The sequence below is a fragment of the Acomys russatus genome, chromosome 19 (assembly GCF_903995435.1).
Source record: "Acomys russatus chromosome 19, mAcoRus1.1, whole genome shotgun sequence".
Lineage (NCBI taxonomy): Eukaryota > Metazoa > Chordata > Mammalia > Rodentia > Muridae > Acomys > Acomys russatus.
Window position 1 is genome coordinate 28,543,570 of NC_067155.1, and position 25,283 is coordinate 28,568,852.

Consider the following 25,283-nt stretch of genomic DNA (forward strand, 5'->3'; position numbering starts at 1 on the left):
TGGGAAGTGGAAAGGGCGCCCTTAGGTGAAAAGACAGAGTGGAGCCCTGGTCAGGATCATGTCACTCACTGCCTGGGGTCACAAGACTGATGCCACTGAGGTGAAGTACAAGTTCATGTAATTAGAAAGCCAACACCTGCAGCATGCACACACTTAGTCCAGTGCGCATAGTGCAGTCTGTGCCACCCAATTTAGCTCTGCCACATGCCGCACTCTTAATTGCCTGGCATGCAGCAATCAGACTAAAGGTCACTGACACATCAAAAATAGAAAAGACAGAATCGTTGGCTCTGCCAGGTTTTACAGAAGGTTGGAACCTTTAGGTCTCTTGTGTGGAGCATCACACGGTCTACAAATAGGGACGTCTCAGTTCTTCCTTTCCTGTCTCCAACCCCTTTATTTTCCTCCTGCTTGATGGTGCTAGTGAAGGCTTCAAGTGCTGCGTTGAATGAGAGTGCAGAGAGTGGACGCCCTGCCTTCTTCCTTGTCTTAGTGGAAAGCCTTTAGTGTTTTCTCCATTTGGTAGAACGCTGGCCACAGGTTTTCATATGTGGCCTTATTTTAATTTTAAAATCATTTAATATGCAAAGTGAAAAATTAGAATATAAAAACATTTCACTTTAAAAAAAAAACAAAATAACATCTTCTAAATTATTTAACAGATACACAATCTTTTTTTTTTTTTTTTTTTTTTTTTTTTTTTTTTCGAGACAGGGTTTCTCTGTGTAGCCTTGGCTGTCCTGGACTCACTTTGTAGACCAGACTGGCCTTGAACTCACAGCGATCTGTCTGCCTCTGTCTCCCTCCCGAGTGCTGGGATTAAAGGCGTGCGCCACCACTCCCGGCAGTGATACACAATCTTTTATCTGAAACCCCTAAGTCCAGATGTTTTGAGGTTTCACAATTAAGAATTTTTCAGATATCAGAATGATAATTCAGTGCACACACCATAGTACACCAACCCTCAATAATCAACCCCCCCAGAATAATCAAACCCATTAATGTTTATGCAGCAAAATAAATGAATATTCACATTAAATGGATAAGCAGATTCAGTGTCAGGTCAGAATAGAACCAGAAGCAAGTAAATTTTGTTACCAAGCTTATGAAAACCTTGTTTTCAGACCTTCTTGGCTTTTGAGACTGTAATTATAAAGGGATGCGGACCTCTTGAAACTTGTATGACAAGACACAAAAGATTGTTTAAACAAGTGACCCATTTTTATACAAAAACATACAACCTTCAAATACATTATAAATAAACAAGAATCTTCTCTTCGACATTATTAAATGTACACCTTAAATACACATACATATAGCACACGGCACAATTCATTATGGCCAGGTGATATCGAAGGCACCTATGACAATCCCTTACGAAAGGAAAAGGCACTGTTAAATGTGTGATTAAAGATGGGATCCATCTAACTCCTTATGATGCCAAGAAGAGCACATGCTGTGTGCAACGCAAGAAGGCAGCTTTTAGTCTTCAGGAAGTACAGTTTCTTCCACAGAAACCCTGTAGACAACTTTTACTTAAAATGAACACCAGGGAATTTTTCATCTCTGTATACCAATACCATGTGGGCCCTATGTCTAACATGTAAAACTTTAGAAGATAGCTTTTCCATCAGCTAAACAATTTTAAAGATAAACAGGTCACTATTGATCTCCCTAGACAGTTGCAGTGTTAAAAATAATTAACTTCACTAATTTTCTATAAAATCACAATCATTTAAAAAAAAATCAAGGCGCTGTGTTTGTACAGTCATTCGTAGTTTCTGATCACGTCCGTCTCTTCCCCTGACTGGCCTGTGGAAAACTGCTTCAGCGAGAAACAATGAATTTCGAATATGTGTCAGAACAATTTGCATGGGCTTGAGGACAGTGGACAAATGGCGTGTCATTTTGTCAACCAACTCCACTGCAGACCCATCCAACTCCTGCTCTGTCCCTCGGCTGCCTCACGAATAATAGTACTTACATGGCCGAGACAGTTCAGATTTCCTTCTGTCATCTGTGCTAACGTCTCTCCATCCTGAGCAGTTACCACACATGTCGGACTGTGTGTGTGTTGGGGGGAGGCAGCCATGCTGCTGCTGGAGGGGTGACTGTGCCTTCTAGACTGGCTCCTCCCAGGGAGTGGGCAGAACTCTGTGTACAGGCAATTTTAAGGAGGGGCCAAACTTCTTTCCCTGCCTAAACAGCACAGCATCGTCAGCTTCTTTCATGTTACCGAGGATGTCACTTCCAGCCCAACAGCTTGCTCAGATGACCAAACAGCTCCTCGGGAACACGGTCCTGACGCCTGTTCCTGCCGTCACTGTAGGAGTGGACCGTGGGTCTGTGCTTTATCAGCGGCGCATGGTTCCAGTGATCTCATCACATCCCTCTGCCGTCTTCCACGGGGGCTTTTCTGCAGCTCCCTGATTTCAGTGTGCAAAGACATATCTGATACTCAGGGTGTGTGCAGTGACACCAGCCTCGGCGCAGTGAGTGGCCTCTTCCGTTTCTTTTTTTGTGGAGACATCCCGTAAGCCACCTGCTCACTGAATCCCTCCAAGTCAGGCTGAATGCTTTTGCGAAAAAAAAAAACCCTCCAGTTTAGCTTTGAGTTGCTGTGATGCTGAGATCAAAGTAAGTATTCTTCAGTTTTGCCAAGCTAGCGCTATGTCTGAGGAGACCTAACATCGCTGCTCTTTGTCCCTGGAAGAGCCTGCTGTAGTCTTCTGTTAGCCCAGATACATAGTGTGCTGTTCGGCCCATGCTTCACACAGCTGTGTAATTGGAAGCTGTGTCTTGCTGTCTTCTACAATATAGTTTACACAGTCAGATAAACTTGTGGATGCAAATGTTCCTTCACACACACTCTTGCTTTTATCAAACCAATAAACCAGGTAGCTCTCCCAGCCTCTAACTTCATCTAGAACGTTCTAAGAGGATGGTTTCCGAGGAGCCAGAGAAATTCCTGTCTCTGACAGAAGTTCTTGAGGACTGATCTTTATTCCTGCTTCATGCTCAGTCTGAGACGGCAGTGAATGAACACTTTCACCACATGGTGACAGAGAAGAAAGGACTTTTGCAGAAGTCACAGTTAAGATGTGCACTATCATTAACCCGAGAGTGACCCATTAGTCCAAAACAACTTGGCTGCTTCAGAGTAAGATCCATAGGTCCCCTCTGTGCTGTGGGTCCCAGTTCTGCGTCAGCTGCAGGCAGCTTTCCGAGGGCTCTATTAAGCTGCAAAGGCTGCCTGGCTGAGGTAAATGGCCACCAAACTGAACCTCTCTGGTCACCCCTTCACATGCGAACATCCACTTTGGGTTTTATTCATCTTCTCATGCTGCAGATGATGAAAAGAAGGCCTGGCTCCAGCAGTGCATTCAAACACCGTGGTCCCAAAGCTCCAGTGATCCACAGTGGCTGTCTATGGCCTGTCGTCAGAGAGCTCTGAGGCCAAATGCTGCAGTGTCCCCACAAAAGATGTGCAGGGACTTGCTCGGTCAACAGCTTTGCCATAACCCAAATCAGTTATCTTATGCGTTATCTTCCCGTCAACTTCTTGAAGAACTACAGTTTTGACCTCGATGCATAATTTTGTTTTCATGCAAATATCGAATCGCAGATCCTATGGCACTCAGTAAAGAAAGTATCTGGCTTTCTTTAAGTCCACAATACTTTGCTGCCTTGTTGAGTAGCTTCCAAAGGCCTCCCCCAGAACAGCACTCCATGGTGAGAAGAGAGGCACATTGTTAACTGAAAAATCCACTTCCTCCGGAGCAGCATCACGAGCCTCCAGGACATTTGCATGGCTCAGCTTTTTCATGATCTGGGTTTTGTGACACTGTCGTTCTGTTTTTGGTACTTAGCTCTAGGCCACAAGACTTAATTGCTATTCTGAGATCAAGTTCCTGGTGTTGGTACAGACAGACATCCCTGAAGCTGCTGGTGCCAAGCCACCCCTGCATCTCCCTGGGGCTGCCTGCACCTGGCCGCAGCACCAGGGGCTGCTCCATGTGGCGGGAGCGCCAGGCGCCTCAGGCTCCGCCGCCAGTCCACTCTTCAGGGGTTTTATTATGAAGCAAGTCTCCCCACAAAAACACAAGAGGTCGTTCAATCTAGAGTGAAATATGAACAGCATGGCCCAGGAGCACTGGCTCAGGTTATCTTAAATAATATGTTCCAACATTGCAATAGTTTGATGGTATTTTTATAGTGCCAGGACAAAGAAAGTAATAAATGAGAGCACTTTTCAAGTACACCTCGGGGAAGGCAAAGCTGGGAAGGCTCAGCGTGACCTCAGATGCGGTTTGGGGGCATTCTTGGCCTTTGGGTGATAAAACTGGGCCTTTGTTAAGTTAATATAGTCCAAATCTGTTTTATCTGTTAGGTACAGAATGGTAGATCAGGCACAGAAGTGGGCATGGAATGGCCATTTCAGGGCCTGAAGGAATATTGTATACAAGATAAACTACCTCTGCCATGAGTGAATTTCGATTGGTAAGGCAGCCTTGCAGAGGGTTCAGTGGCCAGTGGGGGTCTTTCCAGGGACTCAGGCTCACAGCCCCCTGTTGGCCAAGCATCACGTTTTGTACATGTGGGGACTACATGCAGTTCGTTAAATATGATTAATGTCTCGTCAGCAGGAAAGGCTCATCCCTAGGCACTGATGATGCTGGGTGCTAGGCAGGGCAGCATCTTCAGGAGACAGTACGGACTGATAAAGGCATTAGGAAAAGCCTGCAATTTTTGGATCAAGTCAAAATCTACTAGCCATTGTGATCCAGATTTGATTTTTTTTAATTGTCTGTATTTGTCATGACATGTAACAGATCACAGCAGTAATATAAAATTAAAATGATCAAGACCAGCAGAGGGGTTAATGACGCAACTGAGGGAAACAACTGGCATTTATGATAATGCTTGATTGACTCTCTGTTTCCCCCACACTGACAGTTATTTGCAGCCTATGAACTTAATTTATTGTTTGGAATATTTGAACAAACTTGCTGTCTTTTCATTTTAGTTGGTCTTTTGTGGGCTTGATCTCACGGCTACACCCATGTGGAACAGCTGTGCTAATTCCCAGGAAAGATAACTTTATTACAAGTTAATACTACCAAGATTAATATTACTTTACCATCTAGGAATAGACCAACAAATTACTAAATATCATAAACAGTTTTTTAAATCTTTTTTCCATTTAAAAAATTTTATTTTTTAAACAATTTATTCAGATTACATCCCGATTGTTATTCACTCACTTGTATCCTCCCGTTTCCCCTCTTTTCCCTCTTTCACCCTATTTCCTTCCCCTAGACCTGTGACCATATGATCACAGACTATCAGGTCTCATCCGGGTAGCCTGCTTCCCCTTCCTCTGAGTGCAACCAGGCCTCCCCACCAAGGGGAAGTGGTCAAATAGGGGGCACCAGAGTTCATGTCAGAGTCAGTCCCCACTGTGGAGGATGTGCTATCCATTGGCTAGATCTGAACAGGGCGTATAGGTTTACTGCATACATTGTCCTTGGTTGGTACAGCAGTTTGTGCCAGGGCCCCTGGGTCCAAATCCGCCAGCCTTGATGGTCTTGTTATAGGGTTCCTGGACCCTCTGGGTCCTTCTATCTCCCCGTTCTTCCATACCAGTCTCACCTGGAGTCCCACTAGTGAGTCCCAGCATCTGTCCTGATACCCTGCTGAGTGAAGACTCTCAGAGGACATCCCTGTTGGGCAAGTATCCAATTATAAGTGAGTATATACCATGTGTGTCTTTCTGGGTCTGGGTTAACTCACTCAGGATGATCATTTCTAGTGCCTGCAAATTTCAAGATTTCCTTGTTTTTAATAGCTGAGTAGTATCCCATAGTGTAAATGTACCACAGTTTCTTTATCCATTCTTCGACTGAGGGACAGGACATCTAGGTTGTTTCCATGTTCTGGCTATTATGAATAAGGCTGCTATGGTTGAGCAAATGTCCTTGTTGTGTGCTGGAGCATCTTCTGGGTATATTCCAAGGAGTGGAATAGCTGGGTCCTGAGGTAGCCCTATTCCCAATTTCCTGAGAAAGCACCAGATTGATTTCCAAAGTGGTTGTACAAGTTTGCCCTCCCACCAGCAATGGAGGAGTGTTCCCCTTTCTCCACATCCTCACCTGCATGTGCTGTCACTTGAATTTTTGATCATAGCAATTCTGATGGGTGTAAGATGGAATCTCATAGTTGCTTTGATTTGCATTTCTCTGAGGGCTAGGGATGTTGAGCATTTCTTTAAGTGTTTCTCAGCCATTTGATATTTCTCTGTTGAGAATTCTCTGTTTAGCACTGAACCCCACTTCTTATTTGGTTAGGTGGTGTTTAATTTCTTGAGTATATATTTCGGATATTAGCCCTTTGTCGGATGTAGGGTTGGTGAAGATCTTTTCCCAGTCTGTAGGTTGTCGCTTTGTTCTGTTGATGGTGACCTTTGCCTTACAGAAGCTTCTCAATTTCATGAGGTCCCATTTATGAATTGTTGATCTTAAAGCCTGAGCTGTTGGTGTTCTGTTCAGGAAGTTGTCTCCTGTGCCAATGAGTTCAAGGCTCTTCCCCACTTTTTCTTCTAACAGATTTAGTGTATCTGGTTTTATGTTGAGGTCTTCGATCCACTTGGACTTGAGTTTTGTGCATGGTGATAAATATGGGTCTAATTGCATTTTCTACATGTAGCCATCCAGTTAGACCAGCACCATTTGTTGAAGATGCTATCCTTTTTCCATTGTATGGATTTGGCTTCTTTGTCAAAAATCAAGTACCCATAGGTGTATGGATTTATTTCTGGGTCTTCAATTTGATTCCATTGATCAACCAACCTATTGCTATGCCAGTGCCATGCTGTTTTATTTACTGTTGCTTTATAGTACAGCATGAGATCAGGCATGGAGAATCCTCTGGAGGTTCTTTTATTGTACAAGATTGTTTTAGCTATTCTGAGTTTTTTGTTTTTCCATGTGAAGTTGAGAATTGCTCTTTCAAGCTCTTTAAAAATTTGTGTAGGTATTTTGATAGGGATTGCATTGAATCTGTAAATTGCTTTTGGTAAGATGGCCATTTTTACTATGTTAATTCTCCATCTGCGAACAAGGGAGATCTTTCCATCTTCTGATGTCATCTTCAATTTCTTTCTTCAGAGACTTGAAATTTTTTTCATAGGGATCTTTCACTTGTTTGGTTTGAGTTACACCTAGATACTTTATATTATTTGTGGCTATCGTGAAAGGTGTAGTTTCCCTAATTTCTTTCTCAGCATGATTGTCATTTGTATTCAGGAGGGCAACTGGTTTTTTTGAGTTGATTTTGTATCCAGCTACTTTGCTGAAGGTGTTTATCAGCTGTAGGAGTTCTCTGGTGGAATTTTGGAGGTCACTTATGTACACTATCATATCATCTGCAAATAGGGATAACTTGCATAAGTAGTTTTTTAAAAAAATCTAATTTAAAAAGGAATTAAGAAAAGAGAAATGTGCGGGTATTTGGGTCCTTCGTTGCTAACATAGTTGAGGATGAGTGCCATCCAGCATTTTTGACTCCATGTTAATGTGTTCAGGGATGAAGCTAACATGTTTGCAAGCTGAAAGTTTGTCTACTGAAGCTTTGTAGCACAGGAGCAGACTGGAAGTATCAGAATGGAAGCCTTTCCTAGTAGGCAGCATGGAGTCTTTGATGGGATGCCCTCAGTTGATGAAATCATCTGGTTTTCTTTATCTTTCTGGAAAGACTCTGTAACTAACTCAGAATTTTAGATACCATATGTAAAAGTCTCCCATAAAGCGGATCAGATGGGACGATGTACAGACACCCACTGGGCCAGCCCAACGGAACTGCTGCCTCAGAGACACGTCCTGTCAGCTTTGTATTCACTGTCTTTTTTGCACTGTGGGGATTGTGTGTGAGCACACGTGTACATGTATGTGTGTGTGTCTGTGTGTGTGTGTGCATGGGTGCATGCATGCATGTACGTGAGTGTGAATTTGCCTTTACCCTGACCTCCTTAAGCTACCCAGGCATTTGCTTGTCTGATTACCTGTACATGCTTCAATCTCAGACTGCTTTTCTCTGCATAGAAAGTAGACAAGCTGGTTGCTGCCCACAGTGGCTCCTGTTGAGTTTCCCTCCCTTCTGTCTCTCTTCGCTGTTCATTGCAGCTGTGTTCAGTCTCTGACCAGCACCATGTGCTGAGGTGAGCAGTGTGACCGGCAGGCTGGAGCTTCCTCCCCTTCATCTGGCCATGCTGAGTCTGCAGCTCCAGCGCAGCCTGGGAGGCATGGCCTCGCTGCTCACAAGACTCCTCCTACTCTTAGGTTCTGCCCTGACTTGGTCACAGCAGAACTGCAGTGATAGCGGGCGGAGTCCCTGGGTGTGCACTGGGTCCTGCTGCGGTTCCACCCGCCTCCCATGGACACTCCTATGTCTCCTGGGGTCTGCTGTGTCTTACAGACTGGGTGAATTAACTACTTATGCCACAGCGCATGCAAACAGGGAGCTGTGATTTCAGCCAATGTGAGGGTCTCTTGCCCCAGCAAGCCCAACCTAACGGGCATGGACTGTTCCCGCTTTGTGTCAGGGGAGGAAAATGCGTCAGTTTGCCTTTAATCTAGGAGGGGCTGTCCTAACACAGCCTCGAACGCTGGATCCCGTCCACCGTTGGCATTCTGAGGGTCGCTGGAGGACTCACCCGCTAGAGACACAGACCTCCAACATATTGGCCACCATGCATTCTTTCTGATTGATCAGCACGATCCCCGTTGATGTTTTTCTTACTGGACTTAGCCCTTCCAAGGCTGGGTTTTGCCACTGTGTGGTCCTAGTCATCAGCTTGTTACAGAGGAAGAACATCCGCTGCAGCATCTTCTGGAGATGCCTGGACTCAGAAGCATCTTATACGTCGGCCTGTACATTCCCTCTGAGTCTTAGGATGCCAGGTTTCTCCACTGGGGCTCTGACCAGCGTGCTGTTTCTGTCTTACCTGGCAGACTTTCCCAGCTCTTAATTCCACCGGTGGCTCTTATCCCACAGTTTCCCACCGTGTCTGCGCTTCCAGGGGCAGCTCCTGAGAGGATGCCTTTGTACCCACCGTCAAGGTTCTGTGGTTCTCAGCCTTGGCCATGATCTGCTCAGTTACAGCGCTCAGCCTCTTGTTGACTTTACACAGAGCGTTAGTGCTGCAGGGCTATCACTGACCGACCAAACTGCTGTTTTGTGCATGGACCACCCCCCTCCCTGACCTTTGACGCATTTAGATGTCTGCACTGTTGCCCCTGCCATGTCACGTCCCCCCACCAGGGCATTTTCCAGGTCACCAAGTGACATCTTCAGCAACTGAATCATGCCACGTGACAAGGACTGCGTGTCACCTACCAGAGTATCATTCCCCCCACCTGCGGAATGGTATTCTGGCAAGTCCTAAGTCCCCGCCCTCCTGCCACGTGCTCTCTTTGACTGTTCTTGGGGATGCTAGTGTTAGTTTTAGTTTGAGAAGTGGAGGCCAAGATGGGGTCACAGGCCAAGATGTTGGCGCCAAGGAAGCCAGACCCGCCAGCAAAGCACAGGCTAGCCTTGCAGGGACGAAGGGTACTGCTGGTCCACCGTTGTGGCAGTGCGGTATGGCAGAGGTGCAGGAGACCTTGGCCTTTCCCGCCTTCCCACTTGCTCAGGTGCTGCTTTCTAGCTCCTCTCTGCACTCTGTCCACCTGTCCAGTGCTGTGAGAGCTGTCTGTCTCCACCACTAAAGGATGCAGTCACTCCCGGCTGGCCACTGTGGTCCCAGGATTCCCAGGTAGGAAGCCTAGCCTGGTTTCTGCAGGATCTGAGACTTAGTTCATGGTTCTAGGAGCTATGCTGTCTCTTGCTCAGTTGAGACCATTTCCCAGAAAAGTGGGACAAACCAACCTTACCCCTAACACGGATTCCTCCCCTCGAAGCCCCTGGTAGCCCATACACATTTCTCTGGCAGCGTTTACTTCACACTTAGCAGACAGACGGATGTGAAAAGCATGGTTTGATGCATCCTGGTATTTTACAATAGAGAAACAGAGGTATATGTTAAGAGCGTCCATGGGCCACAGTCAGATTAATCAATTGTTTGTCTCTGTCAAGCTCTCTCAGGAGTGATGACTGACCCAGCATTTCTCTTTCGTAGTCTTCAGTTAATTCGAAACTGAATTAGTGTCAGAGAAGATAAAGACAACCTGGGAAGAGTGTACAAGTGTTTCACACTAGCCCAGAAAGCATTTACAGTGGAACTGAAAAGCCATTTTGCTAAAAATTACAGGTAGAGGGTTCAGCCGATCTGTGTTGTCATTGCTGCTTACATGTGTGCATGTGCATGCGTGCGTGTGCGTGCGCTTCAGAAAAGGGCACAGTAGTGAAAAACTAATCAAGGCCGAAATTCTAGACAGCAGCAACCGCAGGCGGCAGAGGCAAATGGTGATGCGTATGTAGGTGCTGGGTAACCCGCAGCCTCGTGTTTCCAGCCTCAGGTTGCGTGAGGGCCGTTCATGGCTCTGGAGTGAGCAGCACTCACAGACTTGGCTCCCTCAGAGCAAAGGCAGCCACAGGCCTCCCTGCAATAGTCTTAGGCGTTCTTGCCGGGTGCAGAAATGGGTTTTACATGGAGAAAGAAGAAGTAAAGTTACTATGTCTTCTCCATCTCAGCCTCCCTGTTGCTGGTCAGTGTGCTGAGCAAGGACTTGAGGTGTGGGAACAGCAGCAAAGAAATAGCCACTGCTGCAGGACAGGCCGGCCATGCCGTGTGGGAAGCACCCAATCCATTGGGGAAGGGGACCCTGAACAAGAACCTTCATCGTAGTTTCTGTGGAAACAAATCGCTGAAGTAGGGAAGGCTCAGACTTGGCTCGTTTGAATAATTCCGTGGTCCCTGGGGTGTGGACGCTCTCTGTAGCTGCCTTGACGGGCGGCCCAGGATGGATTCAGGGAGGTGGACATTGGTCCAGTTGTCTGTTTCTAGTGATTGGCAATTCTCAGAGGGGTGGGCCCTCTACTGCCAGGTGCCACAGCCACGTGCCACCAGGGCTATAAAGCACTAAGATTTCATCACTTGTGCCCTAAAAGCATCTTGTTAGTCTTAAGTTCAGCCTTTATAGCAATCTCCCAAGGACGCCATGAGTGTCTTCGTGCCACATATCGGTTAGCCAGCAGCCCACTAGGGCTGAGAAAGAGGTGCTTGGCACACCAGAACTAAACGCCGTTGGCAAGGAGGGATAGCAGGGCAGAGCACACATAGTGCTGCAGGTGTACATGAGTGACCTTGTGTTTCGTGGGAGCCAGCCCGAGCCAGCTGCCTGATTGGCTGGCAGGATAGGCATGTGCGTTCAACCCCAGGAGGTGGTGAATAGCTCTGGTGAGTACACAACTCAGTTCTCTAACTCATCTCAGTTAAGTTGTAGACCTGGAAGTGAGGCACCCGTGAGGCACGCGTGTGTGATGAGGGCTCTGTGTGTGTGAACTTGTGGGGGACGACTTACTGTCCGGAAGGCTGTATACTGACCACGTTTCTGGTCCAGTATTGAATTCTGAAGGCATGTGGAAGAGACTGTAACGTCCACCTCCTAGCTGTCACGCTTTGTGGGGACAAAGTACCGAGGATGCTTGGCCCATCTCACAAGCTGGCACTGGGAGCCGCGGCTCGGACTCCTGCTCAGCATCTGCTTCATCGTTCCCTGCTTTCTCCTCAGAAGCCCTCGCCATTCCTTCTGCCTTGGTTGTTCTGTGACTCTCCTACGTGCACACACCAAACTCTGCTCACTTTCATGTCTGTCTCTTAACCTCTGAGACATGTCTTCGGCCCTCACATCTGTCTCATACCGTCTCCCCTCTCCTGCTGACATCCTCCTTCCCAACATGGTCCCTGGGACTTTGCTGTGTGTGTGTGTGTGTGTGTGTGTGTGTGTGTGTGTGTGTGTGTGTGTGTGTTTGTCTATATGTAAGTGTGCGTGTGTGTGTGTGAGAGTGTGTGTATGTAAGACAGGGAGAGTGTGTGTGTATGTGAGAGTGTGTGTTTGTGTGTGTGTGTTTTTGTGTATATGAGAGAGTGTGTGTGAGTGTGTTTATGTGTGAGAGCGTGTATGTGTGTTTGTGTGTATGTTATAGAGTATGTGTGTTTATATGTACATGGGAATGTGTGTATTTGTGTGTGAGAGTGTGTATGAGAGGGGGAGAGTGTGTGCACGAGAGAGAGAGAGAGAATGTGTGTGTGTGTGTGTGTGTGTGTGTGTCTTGCTGAGTGTAAGATTGCTTGCATGAGTGTCAGTGGCGGCGGGGGGGTCACTCACTGAAGCGTAGGCAGCTTACCAGTGGCTACAACATAACAAAGGATGGGAAGGGGTCACACTTCACCCCTGCACACCCTTTAACTGCTCATTGGCTCTTCCCCCATGCACGGTAAGATGGCGAGCAGCCTAGTCCTGTGCGGGCTTTATGCAGTGAGTCCATGAGATTAGTGGCCGTGACCAGAACATTTTACCTGCCAGGTTGTTTTCTGAGCCCTGAGGGTGGTATGGAGATCTGGTGTTGGACCAAGCGTGCCACAGCCACGTAGTCTTAGCGCTCTGATGATGAGTCCGAAGTCTCCACCCACCGCCGTTTATTGCAAAAGAGCGTCTCTGATGAAGGCTGTGTGGAAACAAATGTTTAGAAGGTAGTTTGGTACCATATCCACTTAGCAAAATGGCAGTAGTGGGTTTTCTCCTGGGGCCTGTGACATCACCAGTCACAGACTCTTGACCGGGCTTTACAGCGCAAGGAAAGGACCTCCCGTCCAAATAGAAAACAGTTGATTACTCCACGAGCGTCATGCTGCTATTGTGTGAGCAAGTGAATCTCATCTCACAGGTTATTATTGTAGCCAGTCAAGCCCATAGCTCAATAGAACCACCGGTGGCCAGCAACCTGTGTGGAACCTTCTGGTGCCACGAGAGCCAGCGGCAGGAAGGAAACTTCTGGATGCAAGCTGTGCAGACAGCTTAGGGTCCCAGCTTTTGTGAGCGCTTATCCAGGCTGGGGTGGGCTTTGGCAATGCAGATGTCTGAGTCATTTCCGCTCCTCTGAGTAACACTAGCAAGCTGGACTTTGGGGGTACCCTTTGGCCGGCCATTTGTTCCCTAGTCTGGAGTGAGTGGCTGTTCATCCCCACCTCCCCAGGATCACAAGACTCCCCAAGGTACTGGTTTCTCTTCATGAAAGTTGGGCAATAGGGAAATCTTGTGAAGTTGAAAATTCATCCCAGCCGTTGTATTTTCTAGCGTTATATAAGAGTGATATATGAAACTCATAAGCCTCCTTGAATGAGTGTGGCGCTCCAGTTGCGTTTATAATGCACGTGTTGGGTCTGGAGACAGGGCTCCACAGCTGAGAGCACTGCCTGCTTTCCCAGAGGCCTGGGTTCGGCGCTCACACCCACGTGGTGGCTCACAACCGTGCTTTTATGTCACGCTCTCCATTTGCTGTAAAGAGACGCTTCTTGGATGAGGGGGCGGTAGCTACACTTACCTGCGGTGTGAAGACTAGATGCGGGATGGAGTAAAGGAAGGACGCTGGCCCAGCCATGGTGGTTGTAGGTCCCCCTTCTCTAAGGTCCACGGCCTCACTAGCCGCCCCCCCCCCAGCAGCTGCCTGAGGTCCTAGGACCAGTCATGATTCCCACCCCACCCCACCCCACCCCCGTTGTTATAAAGCAATAAAAACGAGCATGCAGCAACCTCGGTGAATATTACACACATTGTATTGAAAGAAAAAAAATCACAAGAGTTGGTATGACCCCAGTTATACCAAACTCAGTCAGAACCAGCCCATATATGATTAGAGGCTTTGTGCATAGGTGGGAAACTACAGAAAGTACAGGAGACACCTGCCAGACACAGGGTCACAGAGAAACGGGTTGTCACCAGGAAGAGACATTCCTGGATGCTAGCAATCCCTGTATCTCCACTCAGTGATCATTGCTTAAGCTATAACTTAGTTATATAATTAATTATATAATTAACCCTATAACTAAGAATTATGGGTTTTTTTGTTTGTTTGTTTGTGGGGTTTGTTTTGTTTTGGCTTTGTTGTTGTTGTTTAAGGCTGAGTCTCACTGTGTAGCCTTAGCTGACTCAGAATTCACTATGTAGACCAGGGTGGCCTCAAACTCATAGAGATGCCCCCGTGTCTGCCTCTTGAGTCCTGAGATTAAAAGCGTGCATCATCAGCCTGGTGCCGTGGTCCACACCTGTCATCCCAGCACTCGAGAAGCAGAGGCATATGGATCTCTGTGAGTTCGAGGACAGCCTGGTCTACAAAGGGAGTCCAGGACAGCCAAGGCTGTTACACAGAGAGACCCTTTCTCAAAAAAAGGGCAGGGGGAGGCACGGGACATAATGCCCAGCTTTAATTTGTTTCTTTTCTGGCCTTTTCTCTTTTCTGTCTGCTGTCAGTTCAGTGGAGAGGGAGTGAGGGGAGGGCTCACATGCTCAGTCTCTTACACATACTAGAATTCTAGCATGTTCTTCTGATGATGGAGAGTTCTGCATCTCTATAAAATCTATGGAGTTTTGAGGTAATTGAACATGTAGTGCCTTGTAGCTGATTCCTTCACATAGGATCAAAAGGCTAATTAAAATTCCTGGCCAAGTCTCCATTGCCAAGAAAATTAAACCTCCAGATTTGTTTAAATGAGAGCATGACTTTTTTTTCTTCTCTTTTTAAAAAAAAGTATATATCTTTTTACTTTTCAGATTGTCAGCCATGCCTTTAGTCAAGAGGAACATCGAACCCCGGCACCTGTGCCGTGGCGCTCTTCCTGAGGGGATCACCAGTGAGCTTGAGTGTGTCACTAACAGCACTCTCGCCGCCATCATCCGCCAGCTAAGCAGTCTAAGTAAGTCACCCCCCCCCTCCTTGTGGCTGTGTTTTATGGACTGCACGAGTTACCCACTGGGCGCTGACTCAGGAATGCCAGGTATGCGGAAAAGACTTTCTCCGTCCGCTGTGGCCCACGACTGAGTCTGCCCTGGGGTGCTGATGCCTGACTCTGCATTTAAAGGCGTCATCATGAGAGTATGTACATGCACCTGCTAGAGAGGACCAACTGTGTAGCCGTCACGTCCCGTTCATTCTAAACGCCTTTTAAGATAGTTGATTGTGGATTGTACTTTGTTTCCTTAGCAAACTGTTGTGTTAAATTTGACAGGACCAGCCAGTGTGTGGTGGCGCACCCCTGTAATCCCAGCACTGGGGAGGCAGAGGCAGGAGGATCTCTGTGAGTTTGAGGCCAGCCTGGTCTACAGAGTAAGTTCCTGGACAGCCAAGGCTACACAGAGAAACCCTGTCTCAAAAACAAAAACTAAAACCAAACAAAATGATAGGACCAAAGTTTTTTTTTAAAACCTCTTAGGTTGAAAAGTAGTTAGTGCCTCGGTGTAGCTGGTACATAGCTGGTTTGCACAAGTGTTTGCCCAACTCCAAATAGAAAATAACAGGTAAGGCCCCTGGAGGAGGAGACCTGGTGGCACTCAGAGGAAGGACAGCAGGTTGCCAAGAAGAGACTTGATACCCTATGAGCATATACAGGGGGAGGTAATCCCCCTTAGGAACAGTCATAGGGGAGGGGAATAATGGGAAAATGGGGGGAGGGAGGAATGGGAGGATACAAGGGATGGGATAAACATTGAGATGTAACAAGAATAAATTAATAAATTAAAAAAAAAAGAAAATAACAGGTAAGCCTCTGATCATTGCATATATATTCCCTGTGCTATACACATATGTAGTTGACTGATAGCAGATACACCTGCAAGGAAGAAAAATTTCATTATTCTGTCAATAAAGGTTAATATTATATACCCAATGATTTAGGACTCAGCTATGCATGAAAAAGCTTTTGTTTTTCGAAGTGTTTTGAAGTTGTACTATTTATTCCCCACTTGACTTTTCCGTCCTGACCCAGTTTTCTCGCTTTGTCTGCATTTCTATCTAGTGGTGACAATCTTTTCACACTTAACATTTGTAGGAACTGATAATAGCTGGAAAATCTCTATGAAATTCTATATTCTGTTAGTCTTAAGAAGGTGTGTATGTGAGAGAGAGAGACAGAGACAGAGAGACAGACAGAGACAGAGAGACAGACAGACAGACTGACTGAAGTGCTTTAATGTGTTTAAACGTGCAGATAACTATTTCTTTAAAGGAAATGTATTTGACACTGAGATTTGTCAATTTTGGCAAGGAGAACATAACCTGGAAATAAGTTAACATGCATTTTGGAATGGATTTCCCCTGAAAGCTAAGCTACTTATAATTGATTTTGTGGTAGTGGTTACTCATAGAATATATGCGTTTCTATAGTTACAGAAAAAATCCCTTGCAGGTTACTGATAAATGCTCGTGTTTCTCTCTGCTTTTGTGTGTGTTTGCAACTTCACGTTCTTGTTCGTAGCCAAAATATCTGTCGAGACAAAGTAATAAAAAACTGACTTAAACTTAAAAATTTAATAAGCAGGCTACCCGTTGAAGTGCGGTAGCCATAGGATGTTGTGGTAATCAGGTTTACGCTGCCTGTTTGGACACAGTCCTGTTGTGCTGCAGGCAGCTCTTGCGACAGGCACGCTCCCCCAGTCCCTCCAGATGTAGCCATACCTGGGGCTTGAAACCAGCAGCCGTGTTAATCACACACAAAGGAGCACTGGAGAGGGGAATTTCCTGGGCCCAGGGATTCACGGGCCATGGGATTCTTTTAAATGTGGCAGAGGGCAGTAGAAAATTGGTGTCAGGGTATATCCTACTGGTATGCCTCAGTGGCTGCTGCTGAGTATAGAGGACTAAAATTAGTGGTGGACTGACTCTCCCTGAGAGCTCCCAGAGGACATGGCCTTGCCAACATTTTGACTTTAATACAGTACAGACCAAGGTCATTCTAGACGTCAGTCTTCAGAGACTACGTTAACTGCTGTCCTTTAAAGCCCCCATTGGTGCTCATCCTCTACACCTGCAGTAGAAAACACATCTGCTCCTCTGGTGTGGCTATTGCTTTCTTGCAGATGATCATACAGAAACTTGGCATCGCTGTGCACCACTGATCCTCTGTGCCCTCATGCCTGGACCAGTGATGGGCCCCTGCCTCAAGGACACTCAGTGCCTACGTAGGTTCCCTCTGTGGCTCCCAACCCTCCCTTCCTTCAGACTCACTTGGAGAGAGAACAAGATTCCAGGAAACATGCCAGAGATGGAGAGTAGAGCATGAACCAGAGACGCCGGCCGCCAAAGGCAGACCTGTGGGCCTGCATTTAAAAGATAATCTCGGCCAGCCATTTCACTTTAGGAGGTTCAAACTGAGAAAGGCAGTGAACAATGGGGCCTGCTGCTAAAACGTCATCCCAGGGCCAGGAGCCATGGTGACCGCCTGGGAAACCCAAGCTGTGGAGGAGGCAGACCTGGGAAGAAAGGTGCAGTCGGCGGAGTCTGTATCTCCTAGTAGTTGGGCAGCTCCCCGCCGGCACCAGCAATAGGGGACCAAGTGATCAAACACCTGAGCCTATGGGGACAGATCAGACAGCCTTGATGAGAGAGACGCTTTGGCAAATACAGCTCCAGTCTGTACGGATTGAGTGGTAGTTCTCAAAAGAAGAAACACAGATGACTAGTACTACTCTGTGAAGGGCCCGGCATCCTTAACTGATGGGGACATGTCTGTCTCACCCCAGCCAAAACGACATCATGTAGAAGACAAATGACAGCAAAGCCTGGTGCGGGTGGTGGGAAGGGAACTGGTGCAGGTGGTGGGAAGGGAACTAGTGCGGCCATTATGGAAACCAACATGCAAGCTTCCCAAAATGGAGGCATAAGCACAATGCAGGAATTCTACCCCTGGCCCTCTTCTCCACAGACTTCATGCCCCGCCACAAAGACGCTGCTCTGTTTTGACCCCTTCTCCCACCACCCCACCCCCTGACCTGCAGTTATGCGTGGTTGTGAGCTGCCTAACGTGGGTGCTTGGGATCAAACCTGGATCCTCTGCAAGAGCATGCACAATGGCAAGGAAGCAGGGAAGCAGGACCAGCCTGGAGGAAGCAGGATCAGCCTGGAGGATGCAGGATCAGTCTAGCAGAAGCAGGATCAGCCTAGTAGAAGCAGGATTAGCCTGGAGGCCTGGAGGAAGGAGGATCAGCCTAGTGGAAGCAGGATCAGCCTGGAGGAAGCAGGATCAGCCTGGAGGATGCAGGATCAGTCTAGCAGAAGCAGGATCAGCCTAGCAGAAGCAGGATTAGCCTGGAGGCCTGGAGGAAGGAGGATCAGCCTAGTGGAAACAGGATCAGCCTGGAGGAAGCAGGATCAGCCTGGAGGAAGCAGGGTCAGCCTGGAGGATGCAGGATCAGTCTAGCAGAATCAGGATCAGCCTAGCAGAAGCAGGATCAGTCTGGAGGCCTGGAGGAAGGAGGATCAGCCTAGTGGAAGCAGGATCAGCCTGGAGGAAGCAGGATCAGCCTGGAGGAAGCAGGATCAGCTTGGATGTCCACAGACAGGCGAATGGATAATGAAAATGTACACACACACAGGGTGTCTTATTTGGCTGTAAAGAAAATTATGAAATTTGCAGGAAAGTGGGTGCATATGGAGATTATTATATTCAGTAGGCAACCTAGCCCCAGAAAAAACATCTCTCTGACACGCAGAGCCAAGGTTTTAATTTTTATGTGTGTTTATACATGTGGGTGCGGATATAGGTCATGAAACCATGAGAAATGATGAACTGAGCCGCGGTAACAGGGCACATGCGGCTTGAGGACAGAACAGAAGTGTCCAGGGAGCAGGGTGGGGAAGGAGGAAAGACAGTAGGCAGGACAAGTTACATGTGAAGTTGATCTAATGAAACCTAATTTGTTTTTTTTTTAGTAAGATTTATTTATTATTTATACAGTATTCTGTCTGTATATGTGTCTGCAGGCCAGAAGAGGGCTCCAGATCTCATTGTAGATGGTTATGAGCCACCATGTGGGTGCTGGGAATTGAACTCAGGACCTTTGGAAGAACAGACAGTGTTCTTAACCTCTGAGCCATCTCTCCAGCCCTGAAACCTAATTCTTTATAGGGTAATTTGTAGATGTGTGTGTATCTGTATGTGTATATATGTTACAGAGACAGAAAAGTAAATTATAAGCAGTGAAACCGTAGAGATCACTTCATACCTAACAGTGTGGAACACAATGTAATTCACATGTTAAAAGTGTATAAGAGGGCTCCAAAGCACATGGAAGGAAAATAAACAAAACTAAACAACTGCAGAGAGCTCACTAATTAAGAGCTCTCGTTGCTCTTGTAGAGGACCCAAGTTCAATTCTCAGCACACACTGGACTGTACCTCCTGGGCCTCCAGCTCTGGGGATTCTGATGCCCACGCCCTCTTCTGGCCTCTGTGGGCACTACACCCACATACAAATACCCATACACAGACACACACATACCCACATAATTAAAAATAAAGCCAGAATATTTTAAAAATAAAATAAGAGAAACTAACAGGAGAAATACACAAATCACAAATAACAATTGAGGGTGTACTTTTAAAAAGCCCTAATTATTAAAAGAAAATACAGACAAAAAAAGTTATAATAATATAAAACATTTGAACAATACTACTAAGCAGTTTGGTTCAATTGATCGTTGTGTACTAAATTCCCAAGCTGTAGAATATACATTTTCGAACCAGCAAGATGACTGAGCAAATAAAAGTGCTCCTTGTCAGCCCTGTGACCTGAGTTTGAAGGCTGGGAGCTCCTGGTGGGAGGAGAGAAGTGACCTCTACAAGCTGCCCTCTGTTCTCGCTGTGTGCAGGAGAGTGTGCAAACACACACACACACGCACACACACACACACACACACACATTTTCAATTAAAAAAAATATTTTTTTATGCGTATGAGTATTTTGCCTGCCTTTATTTCTGTGGACCACACACATGCAGTGCCCATGGAGGCCAGAAGAAGGCGTCAAATCCCTTGGCACTGGAGATATAGATGGTTGTGAGCCACCACATGGGCGCTAGGAACTGAATCCAGGTCTTCTGCAGGAGCACCCAGTGCTCTTTACCACTGAGCTGTCTCTCCAGCCCACATAAAAATTTTAAAAAGGAAAAAAAAATTTTTTTAAAAAGGATATATACTGTTGTAATTCCCAGGGAACACTTACTAGATGGAATATCTGCTATCTTCTAGAATATAAAACACAAATCTGAAGAGATTAAGTATACAAAGTGTGTTGATAGTGGGAGGATAATTATCTTTAAGAGAATTTTCAAATATTGGAAAAATTAGGAAAAAAAAATTTTTTTTTTTTTTAAGTATTCTGGTCAAAGAACAAGTCACCGTGGGATGATGATGAACACGGAACACCAGTTTACATTGTGGGTTTCCATATGGAAACCCATGGTGAGTTGCTCCTCGGTGCTGCTGTAATTTCTTCATTAATTAGTCTTTGTGTTTTTCGGGTGGCCCCTTCACATCTTCTCTTCCTACGCCACATGTACAGCCACAGGAACCTGCTGTTTATTTCACTTATTAAAGAGAACTGCACCCCCTCCCCTTGGAATAAATCAACCCAGTGTAGCGTCTGTGCTCTCATACTCTTTGCTCCTCTTGAGTGTGGCTGGGCTGCTCACGATCTGTTAAATCTATTTCTGCCACTGGATCTCACACACTCCTGTTCTCTCTACTCTGCACTGCGCCCTCAAATACAACCTAGTGACATTGCTCCCGAGCCATCCTCTCCCCGTTTCCTGATTGTCTTCACACCTGCACTCGTATCTCCTGTGCCCGCTCAGGCGCCGTCCACACAGTCTTCACACCTACACTCGTGTCTCCTGTGCCCGCTCAGACGCCGTCCACACAGTCTTCACACCTGCACTCGTGTCTCCTGTGCCCGCTCAGACGCCGTCCACACAGTCTTCACACCTGCACTCGTGTCTCCTGTGCCCGCTCAGGCGCTGTCCACACAGTCTTCACACCTGCACTCGTGTCTCCTGTGCCCGCTCAGGCACTGTCCACACAGTCTTCACACCTGCACTCATGTCTCCTGTGCCCACTCAGGCACTGTCCACACAGTCTTCACACCTGCACTCATGTCTCCTGTGCCCACTCAGGCGCCGTCCACACAGTCTTCACACCTGCACTCGTGTCTCCTGTGCCCACTCAGGCACTGTCCACACAGTCTTCACACCTGCATTCGTGTCTCTTGTGCCCGCTCAGGCGCCATCCACACAGTCTTCACACCTGCACTCATGTCTCCTGTGCCCACTCAGGCACTGTCCACACAGTCTTCACACCTGCACTCATGTCTCCTGTGCCCGCTTAGACGCTGTCCACACAGTCTTCACACCTGCACTCATATCTCCTGTGCCCACTCAGGTACTGTCCACACAGTCTTCACACCTGCACTTGTGTCTCCTGTGCCCGCTCAGACGCCGTCCACACAGTCTTCACACCTGCACTCATGTCTCCTGTGCCCACTCAGGTACTGTCCACACAGTCTTCACACCTGCATTCGTGTCTCCTGTGCCCGCTCAGGCACTGTCCACATAGTCTTCACACCTGCACTCATGTCTCCTGTGCCCGCTCAGACGCCAGCCACACAGTCTTCACACCTGCATTCCTCCCCTTGCTGTGTCCTGTGCCTGCTCAGGCGCTGTCTACCCAGACCTTTGAAACTGTATCAGCATCTGCAGTGACTTCCGGGCTGCTAAGGCTTTCGGTCTCACTCACTCATGTTGCTTGAGCGTTATTGGCGTTTGGTTAATCGATAGCGTTCTGTCTACAGCACCTCACTTTGATGTTCCTCCTGGGATGGGCTTACCTTCCCGTCTTTTCTGTTGTTGGGACAAATGCTCTATGGACTGGCCATTAGAATTTTTTTTCTTTTCTTTTCTTTTCTTTTTTTTTTTTGCCTCTCACGCATTTGGCAAGCCATCTGACGATCTTCATGCTGTGCCTCAAAGTTTACACCTACAGTTCTGACCGCTCTCCTAGATTTCGAATTCATTTATACAACTGCTCACGTGGTATCTTCTCTCAAAAGCACATCAGACTCAGTATGCCCAAAACGCAGCGTGTAATTTCTCCCTTTAGTTCTCCTGGCTCTCACACCAGATGTTTTGTCACCTTGAGAATACATACTTAATTTGCACACCCACTCATTTCCCGGCTGCCAGCATCTGCATTCTAACCGCCATCACCTCTTTCCTGCTGGGCAAGAACTTCCCATGGTCTCACCTTGCTGCCACTCTACCTGCTCCTGAGAGGTGGACACACATATCTTTGTGTCATCACTCCCTGGGCCCAGCGACCCTGGCCTCCCGGGTGTTGCTCACGCATACTAAGTGCACTGCTATCTGCTGCTGGGCAGTTCTTCCCCGAGAGAACCCTCTTTGCTTATAGTCTATCCAAGGCCACGTGGTGCACAGACATACATGCCAGCAAAATGCCCATACACACAAAATAGTAATAAAATTCTCGGCTGCCAAGTATGCATAAAAAATGCCTTCAGAGTCTTTACACTTTGACATCTCTGGAGGCGTATTTCTCGATCTCGTGTTAGTGGAAATGGGCTCACATGGTCTTAGTAAATCCAGAAGCAGAACATTTGTCAGTAACGAATCAATCACAGCTTCTTCAACAGGCTCATTAACTCACTTCAGAATTATTCTAGTGTAACTGCTAATAGACTTACTATATTGATGAGTAGAATTCAGCAATTCAGATCTTTTTGGAAAATTGAAGACTGTACTGGCAGTGCTTTATACATAGTTACCAGAAAATACAGTTCCTTCCTCTTCCTTCCTTTTTAGCTATGCATTTGCTTTCTGCAGCTGGAAAAATTACTTATAGAAGTCTTTGATTTCTGTATCTCTTTATAAGCAAGAGCTTCTGACTGGAAGGGTAGCATCAATTGCATGCTCTCCAGCTTGTTAAGGACTCGTGGTGGAGGCTACATGCCATCTGTCATTTTCTGTTGGTACGGCACCTGGCATAGAGTCCAGTGTCCTCAGCAGGAGTTACCATGCTCGGAAAAGATGACTTCTGTAAGAGTCTGAGGTGTGCATGTGTATCCTGGTGATACACATTGTGTGTGTGTGTGTGTGTGTGTGTGTGTGTGTCTGTCTGTCTATGTGTGTGCCTGTGTGTGTATCTGTGTGTGTATGTCTGTGTGTGTGTCTGTTTTTGTCTCTGTGTGTGTGTGTGTGTCTGTCTGTCTATGTGTGTGCCTGTGTGTGTGTGTATGTCTGTGTGTGTGTCTGTTTTTGTCTGTGTGTGTCTGTGTGTGTGTCTGTCTTTGTGTGTGTCTGTGTGTGTGTGCTTGTCTGTCTGTCTATTTGTGTGTGTGTGTGTATGTGTGATGTCACACAGTCAGAAACAGAGCCCTGGCAGATCAAGGTATTTCAGACAGGATCTGATCAGTGCTCTTCTTTCAGATTCCTAGGGCCTGTTAAGGATTTTGAAGCAAAGGAGGAGAAATATTTAATCCATTTTTCTAATGTTCTCATTGAGGTCTGTGAGTGGCAGCATCTGTTGCTTGCTTTCCCATTAGCAGGAAGACACATTGGCCCAGTCTGTGTCTTTTTCCTTCGGTAGCCATTGAGAGCCAGCTCTGTGTAAGCGGTGTAGAGATCAGAGGTTTAGTTCACATCCGTGGGAAGCTAGCAAGATAACAGCCAGATGAGTTTTATGTGAGCCAGGAGCAAGAAGAGCCTAGGGTGTCGTGGGAGCAGTGTTGGTGCTCTGCAGAAAAGCCCACCCCGTGCCCTCAAGGGCCTGGTTTTAGGTTGACCAGCTCATGATTCGGCTCATGTGTTTTAATTCCTTAATTTCCAAATCCTTTAACCCCCAGGGCCATTCCTCAGAGCGGTTCACTCATGGCAACTGCTGACATTGGATAGTTATAGGTGGCTGTGGTGGCCACCGCCCTGGTGGCTGCACACCACTCTCAGGGCAGCCTGAGTGTGTTTGTGGGGGAAGTTTGCCGTGAAAGCCAGTCTGTAAGTCAGGAGCCGGGGAGGGTGGGGAGGACAGTGGGAGAAGCCTGGCTTCGAGGCGAGAGAGCACAGTCCATCTCCTTAACTACAGTCATCTACTCTCAAACACAGCTTCTAATCTGCTAGCCTGTCTCCCCAAGCCTTCCACACTGTTAGTTTTAATTGTGAAAAGTACACATACCATAAGCGTGACCGTTGTTACTGTTTAGGTGTGTAGCTCTGTGGTGTTGAGTTACCCTCACAGTGTCCCGTGACATGTGTCCAGCACCTTTCATCCCACAGGACTGAGTCTGCTCCCATTGAGCCACCCCACCCCCTTCCGTCCCCAAGTCCATGGTAACCACCGTTCTACTTTCTGTTTGGATTTGTCTGTTCTATAACGCCTGTTAATGAAATCATCCGGCGTTGCCTTTCTCTGTCTTGTTTCACTTAGCATAGTGTCCTGAAGGCTCATTCATGTTGTAGGATGTGCCAGAACTGATTGCCTTTTGAAGGCTAATGTTCTATCTCATTACCCCTTTACCTGTCGATGGGCAGGCGAGTTGCTTTTGCCGATAAGCCACACTGAACATGTGTGTGCAGATTTTTTTTCTCTCATCTACTTCTGTCACTACTCTGTCACACCAAGTAAAGTACCAGGGCAGATCACCATGTGTGATGCTCAGTTTAATCATCTAGAAAATGAAGACAGTAACTCTTCTCTGTGCGCTCGGCTCACTCATTCATTTGTTGAACAATCGGTGGAGAGGTATGGCTCTGTTGCCGGAGCTACAGTTGTTGATAGACACAGTTTTCACTCTCATGGATTCGGCCACAAGTACCAAAGCCAGCCCCGAGTTGGTAAGCCGCAGGAGTCTGCTAAAATGAGATTCTTTGTAGTAGTTACTTTTCGGTTGTGACAAAATACTAGGACCAAAATCAATATAGAAGAGCGAGCCCCGGCGTGGTTTATTTTGGTTTCATAATGTCCGGGGGGAAGCGGGGGGAGGAGTGGTGGCAGTTGGCTAGAGCAGGAAGCAGAGAGAATGAACTGAACATTCTCCTGAAAGAGAAGTCGTAGCCCACTCCCAGTGACTTTCCGCAGCCCCTGAAGGTTCTACATACAACCCCCGAGCAGTGCCGCCGATTGGCAGCCAAGTGTTCACCAACACGAGCCTATGAAGAGCGTTTTTCTTTCAAACCACCACAGCATTTGTATATCAGTGAACTCATCTTCGGGGAGTGTTAAGTCCCAC

The 25,283-nt window shown here is 47.0% G+C and overlaps 1 protein-coding gene and 1 pseudogene across 2 annotated transcripts in view; one reads left to right on the top strand and one right to left on the bottom strand.

Annotated features, from left to right (window-relative positions):
* Wasf3 (WASP family member 3) overlaps positions 1-25,283 on the top strand; it is a 52,332-nt gene that overhangs the window by 4,973 nt on the left and 22,076 nt on the right. For both annotated transcript variants that reach the window (XM_051162887.1, XM_051162888.1), the window contains exon 2: positions 14,769-14,911. In XM_051162887.1, the coding sequence (XP_051018844.1) occupies positions 14,779-14,911 (133 nt within the window). In that variant the 5' untranslated portion in view covers positions 14,769-14,778. The remainder of the gene's footprint in view (positions 1-14,768; positions 14,912-25,283) is intronic.
* Positions 1,965-4,016, bottom strand: LOC127203943 (inhibitor of nuclear factor kappa-B kinase subunit alpha-like; annotated as a pseudogene).